General features: G+C 37.3%; 1 protein-coding gene across 1 annotated transcript in view; it reads right to left on the bottom strand.

Annotated features, from left to right (window-relative positions):
* Nucleotides 1-345: 345 nt before the first annotated feature.
* The window catches only part of FBXO3 (F-box protein 3), a 31,898-nt gene continuing 14,162 nt past the window's right edge, over nt 346-18,081 (bottom strand). Inside the window, exons 4-11 of the mRNA XM_002917496.4 lie at nt 15,869-15,983; nt 14,129-14,333; nt 13,038-13,083; nt 10,313-10,397; nt 9,355-9,477; nt 7,722-7,837; nt 6,640-6,830; nt 346-1,521 (exon numbers count right to left, since the gene is read on the bottom strand). Coding sequence (XP_002917542.2) covers nt 1,348-1,521; nt 6,640-6,830; nt 7,722-7,837; nt 9,355-9,477; nt 10,313-10,397; nt 13,038-13,083; nt 14,129-14,333; nt 15,869-15,983 — 1,055 coding nt within the window. The 3' untranslated portion in view covers nt 346-1,347. The remainder of the gene's footprint in view (nt 1,522-6,639; nt 6,831-7,721; nt 7,838-9,354; nt 9,478-10,312; nt 10,398-13,037; nt 13,084-14,128; nt 14,334-15,868; nt 15,984-18,081) is intronic.

Genomic DNA, 18,081 nt, shown 5'->3' on the forward strand with positions numbered 1-18,081 from the left:
TTTTCCCTACAAAAATGTATTCTTGGGGCGCCTGAGTGGCTCAGTTGGTTGGGCGTCTGCCTTTGGCTCAAGTCGTGATCCCAGTGTCCTGGGATGAAGCCCCATGTCGGGCATTACTTACTGCAATAAGTAAATAAAATCTCAAAAAAAAAAAAAAGTATTCTTGGGGAAAATGAAGGTAGAGCATATGACAGGGTATAGTCAAAGCCAGGAAATAACTTTGAATGGGCCTCTTGTAACAGGACAGTGAATTTCATTTTCATCTTCCAACCTAACAACAAAGGCTGATTAATATTAGTTTACAGAAAATAGGCAATTACACAAAATACAGGGCCAGAACCAAAATTCGTTTTTAAAATATGAGTTTTTTGCCACTTGGAGGATTTCATTCCAAACTCTCAATTATATAATTACAAAAAAATCCATGTTTCAGGAAAACATACTTAATCTTAACATAAAATTCATGTCACTTATCACAAAGTTAGACAGTCAAGTGTATAAAGGAGAAACAAAACAGAAGCGGTATTTACAAATTTAGACTACATGAGACATTGTGAAGACTCTTGTTAATAAACAATACAATACATACTTTTACACACTACATTTCAAAAATGATGCATCTGTGAACAATACGATAAAGGTCATAGCGTTAAAGACTTTAAATTAAATTCAAGGTTGTCATGTTGAAGATTTTAAATTAAATTCAAGGTTGGTAGAGTTGAAGGCTAAATGCAAGGCCAAGGTCATAGTGATGAAGACTTTTAAGTTCAAGGTTGTAGTGATGAAAACTTTAAATTCAAGGATAGATTGTCTACGAAAGGACAAACAACTAGCATTCAAGCTATTTAATCAGTTAGTTCCCTGTGAGTACAAAATATATAGGAATCACTAAATGGATTAGCCTAATTACAAATTCTGTTCATTTCTAAATACTTCGCAACTGCAAGAAGTCTTTTCACAGAATCATTCAGTCACATAGCTGCTCTCTATCCTTGCGTAGGTATTTCTGCTACAGTTTTCAACTCCCTCCCATTTCCGTATTTGTGTAAGTATAAAATATTTTGAAACAAAGAAATGTCTGTTCTTTAGCTAGAGAACTATTCTCCCTCTGACTTCTAGAAGAGAGAGAAAGAAAAAAAAGATTCTCATTTCCCCCTCTACCTCAAAAATACAAAGCAAACCAAAACAATCCAATTCGTAACGCGGTGTCGCATAGAACCCAGGGCCCGGAACAGTATTTCATGCTAGCTTTCCTGCTATATGCGGAGAACAATTTCCTTATTTACATTATTGGGAAATCTATTTAACAACTGGATTCACGCCAGCGCTTCCATCAGCACCGCCTCCCTAAAAAAGGCGAGAGCAGCGGCGTCTGCGAATGGGGACATCAAAGACTCTCCTCCGTCTCTCTTCCTCATCATCTTCGTCAGACTCGTCCATATCCGCGGAGTCATCGTCGTCGTCTTCCTCCTCCTCCTCTTCTTCCTCTTCCATCTCTTCATATTCATCAGGACCCATCTCCTTGAAAGAGAAAACAATCTTTTGATAAGAACTTCCATCAGTTTTTTTAATACTTATTTTATGCAAATTCTCATTTACCTAGAATATAACAACTGTACATGCCAAATAGGAATTTTTATACAGTTGAACCGTGTATTTTCCTAAATCCACATGCTGATGCAAGATTCTACAGTGTATATAACATATATCACATTTTAAAAGGCTCAATGTGGTTTTAATGGTAAATCTATTTCATTAATACCGTACTTCTATTTTATATGGTAGTTGGTACTTTGTACAAGGCAGCCAACAGACCACTTATAACAACCCGAGATAAAATTTTACTGGATTTATTTTAGGGTATTAAGTATCAATTCTTTATTAATCTACATGCCAACAGAAAAGAGGACTCACAAATATTACTAAGGTATGACCTCTACTGGTAACTTTTATGTACTGTCCGGAGGTCTAATAGACTTCTACTGAACTCCTACAAAGACACATCATTTCAATTCAACCACCAGGGGCAGCCTCTACTTTGAAATTACGTTGCTGAAGGCTCTCAGAATTAGGGCAACAGGGAGGTGGAACGTGCAGTATCTCAACATCTCATGGGAACTTCAATTCTGCTTAAGCAGTGTCTCTAAGTCTTGACTTACTCTGCTGTCAATTCTTCTCTCATACATTTGAAGACTCAAAGAGAGGAGTCGCTATATTGGAGAGAGTTCTGAGCAGCAAGGAGCGCCTAACTGGTGATGTGGGAACTACTGGGAAACATGGGATATGTTTGTCAGCAAAAGTCCTTTTCCGGAGGTCTTTATGGCATTCCGTATCCAGCACTCACTACCCCTCTGATCTCATCTCTAACCACTCTCCCCTGGCCGCTGCACTCCAGCTACCCTGGCCTCCTCGCTGCTCTACACACATGCCAAGCATTAGCGGGTTTATGTAATGTTAAGTGTTCCAGGGCCTTCGCACCTGCTGTTCTGTGTGGAACATCCTTCTGCCACATACATCCACCTGGCTCCCTCTACTTCTTTCAAGTCTCAACTCAAATGTCGGCGAGGCCTTTCCCGACACATCTTTATAGTAGAACCACCCAAGAGGGCACTCCTTATATATCCTTTACTCTGATTTTTCTCCAGAGCACTTACTACTACTTGGTATAACTAGGTAGTGTTTACTTGCTACCCTTGTCTCTTCCAAGAGAATGTAAATTTCAAGGCAGAGGTATTTTTTGTTTTGTTTTTTAATTTCCTCAACTTTCTTCTTTTCTTTTATTGAGGTATAATTGACATACAACATTACATTCATTCATTCCAGGTGTACAACATAATTATTTGATATTCGTATATATTACAAGATGATCACCACAGTAAGTCCACTTAACATCTGTCACTGCACATAGTTACAGAATGCTTTTTCGTGATGAGAACTTTTAAGATTTATTCTCTTAGCAACTTTCACATATGCAGTGCAGTCGTCACTATACTCAGCGCGCTGTACGGTACGTCCCCGAAGGCAGACTCTGGCTGTACCGTTCACTGCGTTTCCCCCAGCACCTCGCAGGGACTCAATAAATATTTGTTGAGCAAGCAAATTAATTAATGTGGGAGAAAAAAACTGTTCTTTAGGAGCTGTCAAAGGATTGTCATTTAGGATTTATTTTAACACTAATAACAACAACATTAACAACAATCAGAGAAAATATACATAAATATGACATGATATTCCATTATTTTTATTGTTTGATTTTTTTAAATCTGGGGAATGAAGACTTTAAAATTCAGTAGAAGGCTCAAAAGGGGCAAGGGGGAAGGCTCAGGAAATCCTAAAACATTAAATTCAGGTAGTATGATCATTAGTCATCTTATTGAAGAAGAAAACAGAAAAAATGTTACTTAGAAGTCAGTGTGGCTCAAGAGGGAAACTGCTGATGATCTCAGATAAAAGTGTACATACAGAAGCAGCAGAGGGAAAGAGGCACACACAGAGAAGAATGGAAATAAATAAGCAGCAGGAACCTCTAAAGTGTCCACAAGCAAACAACGAACCACCTAGAGCAACAAAAGGCTTAAGACCAACCAAAGTATATCTTGTAGTGACATTCAAAGTATAAAGCAGAAGGAAGTATTAAGTACAATAATTATCATACCATTAGGGCACAAAAAAGGAGAACAATTCAGTTTCCATATCAAGAAAACTAATATTTCAACAGGAAAGGTACAATACAAATACAACACCATACGAATACAATCCCCACTGCCTCTTTCATGTTGATTAGAAGTAAGTCCAGAATTCTCATTTCTTTTTATTGATATCTCATCCTTGAGAGGGAGAAACATTTTCCACAGGGCAGGTCAAGATTTTATATGCTTATTTGTGGTTGGGAGGAAATTAAAACTCTAAATAAGTAAGAACATAGTTAAGAGGGTTGAACATGTCATGAGTTTATTATAATTTAAAATTATAAATTTAAAAATTGTAAACTTTAAAAAAAGAGTAAGTAAATACTATAAAATTTCTCAGTTTTCATTTCTAACATGATAAATATTGATATAGCCCACATCAACAAGAGTTCTTTGGAGTCCTCAATAACTTTTAAAAGCTTAAGGGAGCCATGAGATCAAAAAGTTTGAGAACTGCTGTCCTAAATTAAAGACTACTTTATACCCACCCTAACAAATATTAAAAACAAGTCTCAACAGGATCAAGCTGACCCCATAGTAACTTAACTGCCTGCCCAAACAAAGCTCAACATTCTTCACACTTTAGGTCAGGAATATTAGCAATTTTAGGACAAGAAATATTATCAAAGAGAGAGATTTCATAATAATAAAAGAAAGCACTTCATTAAAAAGACATAATCATCCTAAGCATATCTGCGTATAATTATAGAGCTTCAAAATACATGAAGCACATCTGATAAAATTAAAAAGAGAAATAAACAAAACTGTAATTATGGCTGGAGATTTCAACAATTATCTTTCAGAGAACAAGGACAAAAAAAAAAGTCAGTTAATATATAGAAGACTTGGAAAACAGTCAACCAATTTGAACTTTCATTTATAGGATAATATTCCCACAATTGGCCGAGTATACATTCTTTTCAAATACACAGGGATTAGTTACCAAGATAGACCATAATGCTGGGACGTAAAACCTTTAAAAGGATTGAAATTACACAGTGAGTTCTCTAACCATAACAAAATTAGAAATCAGTAAACAAAAGTTAACTGGAAAAGCTCCAAATGTTTGAAATTTAACACAATTCTAGAAAAGTTACAGATCAAAATTAAATTACAAGGGAAATCCCACAATATCCTGAATTAAATGTTAATGAAAACAATATATCGAAATTTATAAAATACAGCCAAAACAGTGCTTTAGAGAAAAGAAAGGCCTAAAATCAATAATCTAAACTTCTACCTTCAGAAGCTAGATAAAAAAGCAAATGAACCCCAAAGTAAGGAGGAGGAGAGAAATAAAGAAAACCACAGAAATCAATGAAATAGAAAATGAGCAAACAATAGAGAAAACCAGTGAAACCCAAAGTTGTTCTTTCAAATGACTAACAAAAGAGATAACCCCTTAGGTAAACTCATCAATGGAAGATATAAATTACCATTATTAGGAGCAAAAAAGGACATATGACTATAGTTCTTGCAGCCATTAAAAGGATATCAAGGGAAAATTATAAATAATTTTATGCTAATAAATTCAACATTTAGACAAAATGGACAAATTCCTTGAAAGACATAAATGACCGAAAGTGAAATAAGACGAAGTAGGAAATACATTAAACTCCTATTTCAAACTTTCCCACAGAGAACTCTAGTCCCAGATGGCTTCACTAATGAGCTGTATCAAACATTCATGGATGATACCAATCTCAGACAGAAACTGGACCAGTCAAAAACAGGAGACTGTTACAAGAAGTACAAATTCCTGGTACTGGAAATACACAGTAGAAAGCATTCCTGCACTGGGAGGGAAGCTAAACTTCACTTCCAAACCCAGACCGTAGATCCTTTTTACTAGACATGCAAGCAAAGTGGCCTCAAGTCTCATATCATCCTTCTCTTTCCAAACGGGGGTTGGGAATGTGTCAGCTCTGGGTCAGACTAATCCTATGTCCATCTTCCCAGGAGCCAGAGGGCCCTTTCTGAACATTCAACACCTACCACTCAGTCACATTCTGGGTATACGAGTCATATTTTATTCCTATTGTATAGCTGGAGCCTCATAAGTCTCTTTTAATCATTTTATAATCCATAAGACTGGGGGACTGACACTATCATAAAGCAATCCTCAAAGTGAGATTTAAAAATTATACCTAAGTTGCCTTAGGAAATGATCCCAAAGAGAGATGACTACAAAGAGGATTTAAAGGGTAGACTTGCACTTTTAGTAGTCTCTTTCTAGGATATTTATATTATTTTACAAAATTGGGATTTTTAGCAAAAACACTGCAAGAAATTGCTTTTCTAATCTTAATGGAATAAAATAAAGCCTATTCTAACTGGTCTAGTGTGGTGTTTCTCATTAGGCCACAGAACTTTTTTTGGAAACGGTGGAAAAGAGGCTGAACCTTTAATACCAATGCCTTTCTACGTGATATTATGATGGTGGATACATGTCATTATACACTTGTCCAAACCAAAAAAACATGCAACAGCAAGAGTGAACCCTAATGCAGACTATAGATATGGGGTGATTATGATGTCCCAATGTAGGTTCATCAACTATAACAAAAACACCACTCTGGTGGGAGACTGATGATGAGGAAGCCTGTGTGTGCAGGGGGTGGGGGGTATTTGGAAAATTTCTGTACCTTCTGCTCAATTTTCTGTGAATCTAAAACTGCTCAAAAAAAAAAAAATGACATCTATTAAAAACAAACCAAACAAAAACAGCTAATAGTAGAGTTACTCTGATAAAAGTGTATGGAGTCTAGCTTACTTATTATCCACCACTCCTACATATTCACATGGCCCCCCCCACGATATTTCCTCAGAATCTCTAGGGTTCTCTGGAACACCATTTATAAACCATCTGTCTGGCTAATCAACAAAATCCCTCTGTGGAGTTAATTCTACAAAGTCATGGAAATCAGTCCCAGAGGAAAATTTAACTCACCAATCGGGCTATAGACACCCTGAATGTTGGACAAGCCATATGGAATCGGGGAATAGCAACATTAAAGATCTTGTCTTTAAAGTAAAGAAAATGGAAGGTATAATATCCTTCCATATATCCTGATGTTGTAGAAAATGTGGTACAACTTGTGTATTCATATACCCGACCTGGGCTGATGATTGGAAATTCACCTGCAGAGAAAACAGTAATAAGAAACCAAAGTATAAAATTCAGTTCTTCATTACAATAAATAAGGAATGTCTTCTATGAGATTATGTAAACTATGTTAAAGTAAATGCACAATTAGAAAAAAAAAAATCTAAAGTGCCCTGATAATCAAAATCTTTTAAAAAGCTGATGGTCAATGACAATCAGAGCTAATGATGATTGAAATCCACAAGTAAGAATCTGTGCTACTGATTTTAACATTTCCCCCAAATTTCAAAAAGATGACCAACATGAAATTTATTTTCCCCTTCTGCCCTATGCCAGCTAACCCTGCAGAGTATGACAGTGAATAATTATCCAGCTAAAAAAGATGACGAACTTAAGAAGTGAACAAGGAACTCAGGTGATCCACAGAATGGAAAATCAATCCCTGAATAACTGTTTGCGATAATTTTAGAAAAGTTCATGTTTAAGGTACTAAACTAATAGAATAACGATCTTTACACATTATATTTATGAAGCAAAGTATTGGAGTTACAAGAAGCCCAGAGTCTATGATACCCCTCGCACTGTAAACGCAGCTATTAAAAGACACAGTCTTGGAGTGCCTGGGTGGCTCAGTGGGTTAAGCATCCAACTCATGATTTTGGCTCAGGTCATGATCTCACAGGTGGTGAAATCGAGCCCCGTGTCAGGCTCCAGACTCAGCGGGACGTCTGCTTGAGATTCTCTCCCTCTCCCTCTGCCCCTCACCCCACTCTTGCTCTAATAAATAAACAGATCTTTAAAACAAAAGTACAGTCTCGTCCACTAACTACGCCGTGCCTTTTCCCAGCGGTAGGTCACATACATGCTCTCCAAAACGTCTTAGAGGCGACTGCCCTACAAACACAAATGCTGAGTTACACACATACCAACTACTCCGGGTCCTTGAACTTCCTCTACATCACCTTTAGCATTTGTTATTCTCCAATAGCGACTGTCCAGCTGACAAGCCTTCTCAGGAAGCGCGTCCTTTGACATTTCAATCCTGGAGAAGGAATGGGGTGGTAGAGACACAAATCTGGCCTGATTTGGTTTCTTTTGCTTAAGAGCTATAATATTTGGACTAAAGACTGGGTTAACCATCTATTTCTGTAAGTTCTCAAAGATACGGGCCTGATTAGCTTGACTCTCGTACAGAAATGCCTTACTCAATTGCGCACTTGACTTGCCGTGAGAATCAACAATAGAATGGGGAACATAAAAATTTATGAACACATTGGTGATAATAATTTTTTGCTCTTCAAATAAAGATCAACGTATGAAATGCTTTCTAGAATACAGAGCAATAAAAAATTCTGTTTTGGGGTACCTGGGTGGCTCAGATGGTTGGGCATCTGCCTTCAGCTCAGGTCATGATCTCTAGGTCCTGGGATTGAGCCCCGCATTGGGCTCCCGGCTCAGCAGGGAGTCTGCTTCTCCCTCTCCCTCTGTCTCTGCCTCTCCCCCTGCTCATGCTCTCTGTAACTTTGTCTCAAATGAATGAATAAAATCTTTAAAAATAAAATTCTGTTTTTTTTAATTTGTTATTAAAAAAACTGAGTCTGAAGACATTTCCCTTTTTTCCATTAACTTCTAGAAAGCTCAGAGAAAAATGTCACCAGTCAGTTACTAGGATTACACCTTGACTCTTTCCCAGTACTATTATTTCCCCCTTTCTCTAGGAATCTGCTGTCTTATTTTCATTTGAAGTACCCTATAAGCAAGTGTCGGTGTTATTACTCTAAGCATGTGTCAATCTTAGGATCTGAATTAAACAATTAAAGTAACAAATATCTGCACATGTGTAACTGGACGTATCAAAGGCAGCATATAATACCGAAATCCTAGGATGCTCCGTGGTTAGAATACACAGCAAAAATATTTGCAGTATGTATACATGCATGTATATGTATTTCTAAAATGTCTGTAATATATCATAAAATATATAAAAATATATCTAAAAACAAAGTATCCTTAATTCCTTAAAGGAATGAGTTATCTTTATGTCATAGCACAGAGTACTTCTAATTAAAGCAAATTTAATATGTTTTTTATTTAACCAAATCCAATGCTTAACACCATGGCTGATACACAGGCAGCACCTGACAAATATTTATTAGAGCTTTTATTGACTAAAGGCAGCCTAAATGAAACTGAAAATGCATGGTTTTATCTTGAACAATTTGATAGCTTCTAAATACAGCTCTCATAGAGAGCTTTCCTGATGATTCTAACTTACTGTCCACCCCACAAAGTACAGGCACAATTCTTTAAACACAGTACATGTGCAAGACATAACTTAAGTCACTTGGAGGTTACTATAAACTCAAGGTACCAGATTATACTAGCTCATAAAATTACACTTATAAAAGTATATATTATTATACTAGACGATAAAAAATTTTGTTATCCACCTTCCTCCACACCTCAGCAAATAGCTGTTTTTCAAAATGTGTTTGATGACCATGTCAAAGGGGGCAAAAATGACACAGCCACAGGCTGTACCCCATTTACATCTCTCACCTGATTCGGTATGTGAAGAAGTAGTGGGGTGGATGGACAGAGCTGAGTTCCGGCAGAAACGATGTAGAAACTGAAACCGTGATGTCCCCAGTTGTTGCCACACACTCTGGATCATGAACATATCTAGATAAGTTTAAAACATTAAACATTTTTTAATCAACTAACTTCAAGTCTGTAAGAGATTTCAAGAGACAATGCAAAATAGCTTATATTTCACCTTACAATCAAAAATTTAAACCATATTTGGGAACTTAAAAATATAGTCCTAGGAAGCTTAGAAGAAAATTATAAATTACAAGAAAACTAGAAAAGCTTGAAGACTTCAGATCAGTAATGACAGCATCAAGGCTCAGTGATCAGTGGTTCAAATAATGATTCAACAATTAAACTAAAAAGAGCTTATCTCAGTTTTTAAAGCCAGGAAACTTTTGGGACATCTGACAGTCCTATCAACAGTGGCGCTGACAATAAAGTGTGTTGGTATATTATTCTAGAGACCTCTAATTTATAATTAATCTATCATTTCTGCCAACCAGGCTACTATGAACCAATATTACCTCTAGTACTATCTATAATACCAGGATGTTTCATTTACAGATGATAAATAGTATCTGCCAAGAGTTAACAGTTACTGACTTGCTATCCATGATAAATCCATTAAATGGCAAACAGCCTGTCGTCCCCCCCAAAAAAGAAACTATGTATAAAAAGAAACTATACCATAAAGCCATAACTTCGAAATCAAAATCAGTTTTTCCTCTGGATCCTTCAAGATAAGAAAAATACTGGCTATTCAAGTATTTGAATGTGGCTTTAAAGTGGGAATAACACAGTGGAATTTAAGATAACAAGAGGTTCCTGTTATTTGCCTTCTTTTGAAACTTCATCTCAAGATGTGTAACTAATGGTTTTTTCTGATTTACAATCATTTTAATTCAAAAAGTCCTGAGTGAAATACCTGAAAATTTGGTCTCTGATGATTGGGAAGCCACCTGATACAACGTTGTTGACATAAGAAGTAAACCAGTCAGTAAAAGTAGCACCTATAAACAGGGGAGGAAGAAAAGAACAAATAATTTTTGTAAAATCTATATAGGAAACAATGGTAATTTCTCTATGCTTAAGATATGAGATCAAAACTAGAAACACTTACAATTCTACTAGTCCATTATCAGGTCAATTTCTATTCTCAATTCTATCCATCTCATTCCCACCTACCTTGCTAGGGAACCCTACATCTACCTTCAAACTACTTTTTACACTTACAATTAAATAACAGATTTTTAAACTTTATCTTGTGTTGGTACAAGAATGAAAAGCCTGGGGCGCCTGGGTGGCACAGCGGTTAAGCGTCTGCCTTCGGCTCAGGGCGTGATCCCGGCGTTATGGGATCGAGCCCCACGTCAGGCTCTTCCTCTATGAGCCTGCTTCTTCCTCTCCCACTCCCCCTGCTTGTGTTCCCTCTCTCGCTGGCTGTCTCTCTCTCTGTCAAATAAATAAATAAAAAATCTTTAAAAAAAAAAAAAGAAAAAAAAAATGAAAAGCCTTCTTCTGTCTATAATTTCTAGAGCATATGGAACAGAGAAAATAGAGATACAGCTATGTCTAGGAAGAAACTACAGGAAAAATATCAGCACCAACCCTCAGACGATCAAGGTGTATACCTTTGGCCCAGGTACCTCCTGACTCATGCACAAAATTCTGGCAGAAGCCAGGCTCAGCCCAGGCATCTAACGGGGGTATGGCACTGACAGTTCTGGGCATCAGACCAATCCCAAAGTAGTCTAGCTGTACCACTACAGATTCCGATGCATAGTGGTCCTCCATATTCCCAGTGACCAGCTCAAAGTCCAGTCCAGACCAGACCACACATCCATGATCTAGTGAGCGGATCAATGACAAGTATTTACATGAATTATGTTTGCCCCTTCTACATAATACAATATAACTTTCTCAGACCCCCACATCTATTATTAATACATCCCAGTGCCCAGCAATATTAGTCCCTGAATCAATGTTATTCAATGAATTTCTCTGTAATCTTGTTTCTATTAACACAGTTCTCACACTCTGCCATGCTGAACATCGGAGCTAAACTTATAGTATTTACTTACTACTCTATTTAGGGAATAAAAGAAAGACACAATTTAAGCTTGGGTCTCAGGGTTTATAGCTTTAAAATTCTAAAGGCATCAATTGAGAAAAGGTAAGCTACAATAGTTGGCCTTTTCTCAACATCCACTAATGAATGGCCAATTCTAACCCTTTAATTACTGAATGTTCTATTTAAATGATCACTTACCATCGATGCCCTCTGAACAAGATACTAAGGAGGCATATGAATAACGTCATTAAAATTCATTGAAGCTATAATTTTGTTTTTAGAACTAGTGATTTCCCTATAAAGTTTAAAACATCATTTTGTACATTTCATGGAATAAAATGTTACAGTAAAAAAACACCAATTTTTCATGGTCTACATAAAAATGAAATTGGCATGATATGTTTTAAGGTACCTTAATTTATAGATACACACCCAAGTGTGCTCTTTAAAATGAGGACAGTCTTTTCTATGAAGTCTTCACCACTCAACTTACCTGAACACAGAGTCTAGTTTTTTTAAAATATCAATTAATAATTCACTGAACACCAGGAGATTCCATCTTGTGTGTGTGTGGTTTTTCTGTTTTTCTGTTTTTGTTTTTTAAGATTTTATTTATTTATTTGACAGAGAGAGAGAGAGAGAGCCAGCGAGAGAGGGAACACAAACAGGGGGAGTGGGAGAGGAAGAAGGTTTCCCAGCAGAACAGGGACCCCGGTGCGGGGCTCGATCCCAGCACCCTGGAATCACGCCCTGAGCCGAAGGCAGACGCTTAACAAGCGAGCCACCCAGGCGCCCCATCCACCTTGTGTTTTACCAAAAATTCCAAGAGTGTCAAACTTAGTTGAATCAAGATGTATTTTTTTTAAAGATTTTATTTATTTATTCGACAGAGATAGAGACAGCCAGGGAGAGAAGGAACACAAGTAGGGGGAGTGGGAGAGGAAGAAGCAGGCTCATAGCGGACGAGCCTGATGTGGGGCTCGATCCTATAACGCCAGGATCACGCCCTGAGCCGAAGGCAGATGCCTAACCGCTGTGCCACCCAGGCGCCCCAAGATGTATTTTTATACATTCGAAGGTAGTTTACCTTTTAAAGTAAGCCTATATCTTGGTGTCTCTTTGGTAGCACTGGGGTTTTATCAAGGCAACTTAAAGGAAGCTGCTTTCTAGTGTGATTTATCAGTATTTTACCATAATTGGCACCACAAACTGCATAGGTATAAAGTTGTTTTATCTATCTGTCTCCAATTATGTATTAACATGTTTGATGGAAAATGCATGCATGTGTAAGGTAACTACATACATACTCGTAGTAATTCTATTCATTTCCCTGTTCCACGGCAGAGTCCTAAGAGCACAAGATTACATAGGGTATGGCTTTTTTCCAAATAGGAAACAAATTCACACAAAGTACAAGGGCTCTTCGAATGAGAGACTAGATAAAGTACTTTATAAACCAGAAAGCTTTAAGAAAGACAAGTATAAATTGCCAGCTGATCAAGTAACTGCAAAGTTTTTACCAACTTCTTTTTTTTGACCAGGAAGAAGAAAGGAAAAGGAAGACTATTTTTACACCTACCTATGATAAACATGTCAATAGCAGCTGGATTCCGAGCCATTTGGTCCTAGGTGAGAAAAAGAACATTATAATTGAGAAAATGACATTTTACTTAATTTCTCATTGTTCATTATCAGTATCTTTCCCTGGAGACAAGCCACAACAGATAAAAATAACAAGTGCTCTAACCAACACTCAGACGTTACTCATACTTTTCAGTCCCTGCTCTTATGATTTCTATATTTAGGTCCTTTCTAGAAAGTCCTTAGAAGAGTGCCAGGCACTTCTCAATAACAGTTAAAACGCTTATGTACTGCCATTACTGTTACAGCAAACTAAAAAATTATCCTTTAAGTTAGGAAGTTAAGGTAAGAAGATATACAGCCTATGAAGAAAGGGCTTTAGATTCAGAGTCAAGAGACCTGAACAGTTAGTTCTAGATTGGTCACTGGTCTCAGTAAATGGAGGGACCAAGCCATCATCCTACAACATACAGAGGTAACAAGTCAAAAATGAGATAATACATGAAAATATTTAGAAAAGAAATTAAACTATGAAAGCTCTTTAAATACTGTCAATGTTATATGGAGTCACATGTCTCAGGTATCTATAATTTTCTTTTTCTTTTTTTTTTTTAAAGATTTTATTTATTTATTTATTCGACAGAAATAGAGACAGCCAGCGAGAGAGGGAACACAAGCAGGGGGAGTGGGAGAGGAAGAAGCAGGCTCATAGCGGAGGAGCCTGATGTGGGGCTCGATCCCAGAATGCCGGGATCACGCCCTGAGTCTAAGGCAGACGCTTAACTGCTGTGCCACCCAGGCGCCCCTGCATTAGTTTTTCTTAAACTTAAATTGCCTTAACATGTAACATGTAGCCTTCTCTCTATGTGCACAATGGTTTGCACTGTTTGTCCACAGCTAAAATTTTCCTTTGGCATTCCATAATGTCAGAATATTATGGCCGAATATTAGCCCTCTAATTACATGGGTCTAAAATCAAATTGTATAATGCTCTGTACCCATTCTACAGCCCTGAAAACTCCTACTGCACACACCTGGACACTCACCAGAACACATCTTACAGCCGCACTTAACACATGTCCTACTTACTGGACATTGGTAGAAAACTTCATTTTTGTTTCGGCCCTCCGCAGCTTCCACTGCTATGTACTGACTCAAACCAGTATGTATGCAAAAAGTTAAAGGGAGACAGTATTTCAGTCCCTGTCTCTGCTGGAAACCTCCAGCGGCTGTATCGACGTCTAACAGATCCTCCGAACGATAGTGATTGGACAGCGCCATACTTCCCAACAATCTGAGAGCACAGACAAAAATTTAATCAATTCCAGTACGAAACAAACAGCTGTGCTTCATCTTTTTGATGTATGATAATTTCCTATCGACAGCTTTGTAAGAACTGATTAACATGTCAATCACCAAAAACATCGCAATTTCTTTACATTCAAACTCTTGAGTGGAAAGATTCTGATTTAAAGTAAAAGTCTAAAATGTCTAAAATGTCTAAAAAGCCTTTTTAAAAGAAAAATAGTTTTATTGCTTTCAAGACTATCCTGCTGTGATATACTGATTTGCTAGTGTTTTGCTATATATGCGTGTGTGATGACACTAAAGTTTAAAGGGGTTAAACCCTAATACCTTTATCTTGATACAACTTTTAGCTTATCCTATCCTCTCAGACAATATCAATGTAAATCAATCTAAACCTTGCCCAAATTTTCATAAACTTGGGATGCCTGGGGTCTAAACTGATCTCACTGCATATTCATGAGAATAGATGTATTGGTCCTTGATGGAAGGAATCCTCGATGATAGGATTCCTATCCTAAGTCTCACTGTTTGGACTGTGGATAGATATAAATCTCTGTGTAGAAATTATGACCCGTTTGTCCTGTCAATTCTGGGCAACTCTTTTAATAAAGTTCTCTCTTATTTTCTCTTGAAATATGACAATTTTTCAATTTTTGTCAAGTTTCAATTCAATAGAGAAAAAAGACTAGAAAAAAGCAGCCAGTAATTTAGGCTTATTTCGTCCTAACTGCCCAATATTTGATTTCTGCATACGACCTTATGATCTCAGTATGATCAACGTGTAGTCATTCAACTCTGATCTAAAATGGTAACAGGGCCTCATATGATTCTTTGCACACAAAGAGACGCCATGTTCCGTTAAGAACAATACAAAGTTCTCCCTAAGTTCTTAGGAACGTAAGTGCAACGTCTCTGAAATAGCCTAATTTCATAAAAGAACAAAAGGAGTAGGCCGAAAGCATATAGCTTTTAACACTGTGAATGACTTTGACACCTACTGCATGTCTGCCTTTGCCAGAAGGTTCCACAATGATTATTTCCTCTTAAAAATAGGCCACTCAATTATAGGCTATGCCTGAATAGGACAAAATTATTTTCTTTAGTGTATGTAGCCCTGAATAAATAATTGCTTTTTGCATGGATGGCATACAGAATTTACATCAAGCTCTCCAAAACAATTTACCTGACCCATAATAGGATAAAGACCTCAAGTGTTCTGAACAGTTTTAGTTAATATATACTCTCACACATCCACCCTATGTACCACAGCACCCACCCTAACCTCAACTTCATTTTAAGTATAAGGATGCGCTGATAGAAACGCTGTTTTATGAGACATGCTTTTTTTGGGAAAATCAAATTCAAGCAATAGATTCTGTCTTTTGGATTCTTACAAGGAAGAAGAGGAAATTCCTATACTCCTTTAATCTGTTAAGAGTAACTACAAATTGTATTTGTTTATTTTCATTCTGGGAAATGACGTGTGTCATTAAAAATAACCCGAATGCCAAACACTCTTACCCGGGAACCACTAGCTTCTGCCCATTGTGGATACGATACGAACATCGATAATCATCAGGAAGCTTGCAACCAATCTGAGCTTCCACGGCATCTAGGTCTTCCTCTCGAGCACCCTCTGCAAACGCACAAAAAAAAGCAAATTTTGAAGAAACAATAAGCTTTATATCTAAGGAGAAACACAATCTGCTGCTAGCCAGTAGAACAATCTTAGAGCAAGTGAACTCTGTCCAAACTGCACTGCTGAAATACAGGGAAATAAATTGAAAATCAGAGCAACATTATTTCACTTTGGCTTGGCTCTGACATTTGAAGCACTGAGAAGGAAATTCCTCAGTTTCCTCTCAACAGGGAAAACACTGGGGGCGCCTGGGTGGCTCAGTCGTTGTTAAGCGTCTGCCTTCGGCACAGGGGGTGATCCCGGAGTCCCAGGATTGAGCCCCACATCGGGCTCCCTGCTCCACTGGGAGCCTGCTTCTTCCTCTCCCACTCCCCCTGCTTGTGTTCTCTCTCTCGCTGGCTGTCTCTCTCTCCCTCTGTCAAATAAATAAATAAATAAATAATCTTAAAAAAAAAAAAAAACAGGGAAAACACTGGCTCTCTGTGAAATACAGAAAGGTATGCAGCAGGGAGATCCATTTTAATTATTTCACATTACGATGCAAACTTTAGGGTATACCTCATTTTTCTTAATCTAAACACTCACATTTAAAACACTCTATTTAAAAAAAAAACAAAAACAAAAACAAAAAACCTCTCCAGAAGTTCTCTAAACTGATGTTGTTCAACAGTCTTGACATTGTCTCTTAATGAGAAATATAGGACACAGGTAAGTATAGGTTCATACTGTGGGGAAGCCACTAACTTAAATACAATTTTGCACGTTTGTCAGGTTGCTTCCAGCTTTAAAAAGCAGGAAGTGATTACAAATAACAAAAGAAGAGATTCACTCCTATTCAGTAATGGTTTACCGGGTGGTTGGAGCAAATCTCTTGCCGAGAACTAGAAAAAGGGAACAACAGAAAATTGGTTTCAAGGCTTTCTGAGAACCTCAAAAACAGTGAGAACTGGAGAGAGAGGGAGTCAGAAGAACAGGGAAACGGAAAGGTGAGCCCGGCCTTTGGAGCAAGCCTGTCTTGGAGGCAACTGCCAATTCTGAAAGTGGACCCATGCCTGAGAAACAGAGCAAACTGAAAGCAGCAGTATGGACAGAATTTTCCACAACTGATGAAAACATCAAACCACAGACTCAAGAAGCACTATAAATTACCCCATGGAGAACAGTAATAAAGAAAATCCTATCTAGGCACATTACTGGGAAACTGCTGAAAATCAAAGACAAAGAGAAATCTTAAAAGCAGCCAAAGAAGGGGAAAAGCCATACTGTCACTTTAAAAGGAACAACAAGACGACTAATAGCTACATTCTCAACAGAAACAATAGAAGCCAGAAGAATGATCGCTTCAAAGTGGTAAAACAAAAACAAAAACAAAAAACAACCAAACCTGTTGACTAGAACTCTATATCCACTGTATACTTCAAAAGAGTAGATAAAATAAATATATTTTTGAACAAAAAACAAAGTCTGAAAAAACTCAGCAGTAGTAATCCCTCATTTAAAAAAAAATACTAAAAGGAATTCTTTCAGGGGCGCCTGGGTGGCACAGCAGTTAAGCGTCTGCCTTCGGCTCAGGGTGTGATCCCGGCGTTATGGGATCCAGCCCCACATCAGGCTCCTCCACTGGAAGCCTGCTTCTTCCTCTCCCACTCCCCCTGCTTGTTCCCTCTCTCACTGGCTGTCTCTATCTCTGTCGAATAAATAAATAAAATCTTAAAAAAAAAAAAAAGAAAACCTCTTTTAAAAAAATAAATAAATAAAAAATAAAAGGAATTCTTCAGATAGAAGAAAAATGATCCCAGATGAAAGCATGAAGATGCAAGAAGAAATGAAGAACAACGAGAAAAGGTAAAAATGGAGGTAAATCTAAAATAAAATTGAATATATAAAATAACAATGTTTTCAGGGATACAAAGTATGTTCAAAATTAAAATCACAAAAACTATAGTATGAAAGGCAAGTGGTATCGTGATAACTGGAGTTAGAGTATTCTAAGGTTTTTTTTACTGACAGGAAGTGGTAAAAGTACTAATTTACTTCATTAAGTCAGAGATGCATCCTTTAATCTCTAGGGTAAATCACTAAAAATGATAAACAA

Source organism: Ailuropoda melanoleuca, chromosome 16, assembly GCF_002007445.2.
Source record: "Ailuropoda melanoleuca isolate Jingjing chromosome 16, ASM200744v2, whole genome shotgun sequence".
NCBI classification, from domain to species: Eukaryota; Metazoa; Chordata; class Mammalia; order Carnivora; family Ursidae; genus Ailuropoda; species Ailuropoda melanoleuca.